The sequence below is a fragment of the Dermacentor albipictus genome, chromosome 6 (genome assembly GCF_038994185.2).
Source record: "Dermacentor albipictus isolate Rhodes 1998 colony chromosome 6, USDA_Dalb.pri_finalv2, whole genome shotgun sequence".
In the NCBI taxonomy this organism is placed as follows: domain Eukaryota; kingdom Metazoa; phylum Arthropoda; class Arachnida; order Ixodida; family Ixodidae; genus Dermacentor; species Dermacentor albipictus.
In genome coordinates, this window is record NC_091826.1 from 85953116 (window position 1) to 85956867 (window position 3752).

The window sequence follows — 3752 nt, forward strand, 5'->3', positions numbered from 1 at the left end:
GATCGAAATATTCAAGGGCCTAGCGAAAAGTCGTGTACAGCAATGATATCCTTGTCTGGGGAGTTATGAGAGAGAAGTACAAGCACCTTCGTGCGATGTTGAAAGCGGCAAGGACAGGACTAACCCTAAATAAGGATAAATGTGTATTTGCCCCGAAGCCCCGAAGATTTCTGGGTGGTGTATCCTGTTTGATAAAGCAGCTGTCGATATAGACATGCCGCAGAGAGTTATCACTGTGCACCCTATGTGCGCTGCATAGTTTTGCCCTTCTCTTTCCCTTCTAGAAGGTACAAAAGGCAGCGCTGAATAAACTGGGACATTCTTTGTTGCACTGAACTCGTCTAGTATGTGTCAGTGAAGGCCATTGCACGAAACATGAAGTCCATGCTCACGTCTGAGCCACAAGGAAACACCGACCATTCATTAACCAAGGCATGGACTTCTTGAAACCACCAGAATGCCTTCGCCTGGAGGGGGATGTCAGCAAAAGATGGCAACTTTTTGAACAGAAATTTGAACTGTCCCTTACAGCTTCGGAGACCGGCGGGAAGCCTCGGTCAGGGTCAACAAAAGTTGCATTGCTTCTCAGATTGGCAGGTGACGAAGCTATAGAGATTTACAACAACTTAAGCTTCAGTGGGGGTGAGTCCAAGGACGACTTCGAGACAGTGGCTGGAAAATTTGATGAGTATTGCAAGTCCCAGCTAAATAAAGTTCATGAATACTTCGTGTTCCGTCAACGTGTCCAAGCCAAGGGTGGATCAGCCGAACAGTTCATGCGAGATTTGAGAAGACTCGCTCAGTCATGCAACTTTGGCAGGATATCAGAATCTATGATTCGAGACCAGACTGTGTACAGAACAAGCGATGATAAGGTCCAGGAGAAGCTGCTTCGAGACAAAGGATTGACCTTGGCCACAGCCAAACAAGTCTACAAGGCAGTGGAACTAGCCGCTGCACAAAAAGGGGTCACAGGAAAGACAAGATGGACACAGGAAAGACAGGTCGGCCCGGTAAAAGTGAGCTGGTCCACACGCGAACGTCGGACAGAATTCCGGTGCAGCCGATGTGGACGCATCTGCAGAAAGTGTGGTGGCGAAAACGACTTTGCGGTGCCCTGCAAGAGTGCCAAGCAAGTTTCTGAAGTCAGAAGCGGTAACAATGACGACAACAATTTTCAGATTCTCAATGTGGCAAACAACACGTACAAGCGTGACTGGATGGCTCCTGTGAAAGTCGGTAACACGCCAGTTTACCTTAAGGTGGATACCGGTGCCCAAGCAAACCTGCTGCCTTATGGTACATACCAAACACTTCCACCAAAAGCGCAAGTAAAGGCCAGCAACTCTGTGCCTCGCTCCTACAATGGAGCAGTCATCAAAAACCTGGGAATTGCGACGCTAAAAAACACAATAGGTGACAAAGTCACAGACTGCCGCACGAGAACACTATATAACGGCAAACGCCTAATAAAGAATGCTTTTCTCACAGTTGCAACACTGTATGCATGTCACTGCTTGATACAAGCAGCTCATCATCGTCTTTAGTGCCTGTTATATATTCGCATCGCTTCCTCTTCTCCTGCTATCTATGTGACGCCTTTCAATTTAACTGACAGCTTGCAGACAGCTTGCATCACCTATGACATGTTGTGAATCTGTACAGCCTGAGTAAACACAGTTCCATTTCTGTTCTCAGCTCGGCTGGTCCTGCGTCTGACTCACTCCAGCAACAACACAACATGGTGTCAGAGTAATCGGAACCACCCCACAACTATGGCCAACACATTCCTGCTACCGCTGTCACACCTCGAGCCAGCTGACAACCCACAGCAAGCCTGGGAGGACTGAAAAGATGCTTACACCATCTAGAAACAACGAACGAGAATGGTCAATTAGACAGGGTCTTCTGAACAGCCAATTCAATGAAGAAAAAGGCAGAAATGAAGGCAAGGACACCACAGTGGTGCGACTTAACTGCGACTTAACGCTAACTGTAGGAGAACAATCCCCAGCTGAGCTCCTAATGGGTAGAAACGGGTTCATATTGCCCTATGGCAGTACGAACAACTGAGTGCCAGATATTGGTACATCCCTACCCATTAGAAAAGGCCGGTACATTTCTGGCAGCACCAAGATTTGATCCCAGGACCTCCCACAAACGAGGCAGATGCTCTACCATTTCACCACTGCTGTGGTGGTGAAGCCACCACCATTATTCATCACCAAAGCTCCCACTTTGGGACAATTTCTCCGTTCTCATACATGTCAAGAAGACAAGGTGCGAAGTGGTCTGCAGTCTCATGAAGTTGCTGCTGATGCGACCTTGAAACCACATAACAAAATCTGTGTCGGTCAAACTTATTTAGTATTAAAATTCTGGTCAGAATATACAGCCTGCCACTGGCAACATAGAGAGACTCGATTTCATGAAAATCAGGGCCGTCAGTGTTTTGTGCAACCAAGATACTGCCACATCTGTACTTGCACTTATCAACAGCTGCGGACTTGACTTCATGAGTTGTCACTGGCAGGACCCCTTTGGCACACTCTGGGAGTCTGTCATAATCAACAGGCTTGCTCTGTGAAGTTGCAAGACCTTCATAGAGCTGAAAAAACTGCATCTGAAAGCTTTGCTTCAGCTGATGTCGTTTTGAAAGCGTGAGTGTAATGTTCTTGAAGTTCTTCACACACGATGCTTGTTTCTTCAGCTCCTGATGCTTGGCCTTGAACCTCATGGACCAGAGATGTTTTAATGGTCCCATCTCACGCACACACCTTGCATAATGAACCATGTAGTGCATCTTTGGTGTTATAACTTGTCGGCCATATCTGTTGGCAAACTCTGTCAGAAACGTCTCCACAAGGACATCAAGGTATGCAAGACGCTCAGCTGGTATCTCTGGGGCAAAAATGATGTCAGTGACCTCTCGAAACTGTAGCAACAGTTCCCAGTCTTCGTTTCCTTCAGGAACTTTTGGTCCGAGTACCAGGGGTATGAACCTCAGCACGCACCATTTGCTTGATGCGGTTCCTCTCAGAGTTGCTTTGTTGTTGATGAAGGACATGTTTACTTGAACAGGCTTGTTCTTTCTGTCATTCGGGCCAAATGGAAATGATGATATTTCCTCCACATCCTTTTTGGATAGGACACCGGAGGAAAGGAGCGACTTCATAACCTGGCGAAGGACACATTCAGTTGTCCCCTCCAAGATGTCATGCATCACATCTGGGGGCAGCTGGCGGGTCACATCAAAATATGCAAGCTCAAGAAGAGGCGACTCCTCATTGACCCCATACAACCGCCTATTATAGATGCTGTTCACAGCCAGTGCTTGAAGGTGGAGCTGGTGCCTACTTGCCGTACGTGCTTGGCACACAGCATCACTAGTTTTGTCCGCAAGGTGTTTAGCAGACACCATACAAAATCTGCATACTCGGCCACTGCTGAAGCAGCATGAGAACCCTCCCAAGCGGTTGAGTGACAAGTTGTCTCCACAGAAGCCAAAAACGAGTACCTGAGTATGCTCTTCCATCCCCCTCATATAGAACTTGATTCCATGCTCATGCAGATGCTTCAGATCATCTACCAATGGTTGCAAAATTGCTTTCAGGCCATAAGAGCTAATGTAACTGTAACGCACAATCATAACTAGATAGATGTTCTGAAGCTGCGACCTATATTTGACATGAAGATTTAGCAAGACACAGTAGATGGCCAAAAGTTTGTGCATGCCCCGTTTGGCACCCAAA

General features: G+C 47.2%; 1 protein-coding gene across 1 annotated transcript; it reads right to left on the reverse strand.

The window, feature by feature from the left end:
- Positions 1 to 947: 947 nt before the first annotated feature.
- LOC139047053 (uncharacterized) lies at positions 948 to 3535 on the reverse strand. The gene is made up of 2 exons (XM_070521004.1): positions 2484 to 3535; positions 948 to 954 (listed from the first exon to the last, which is right to left on the reverse strand). Exons 1-2 carry the CDS (start codon positions 3533 to 3535, stop codon positions 948 to 950), a joined length of 1059 nt encoding a protein of 352 aa, XP_070377105.1.
- Positions 3536 to 3752: the final 217 nt, after the last annotated feature.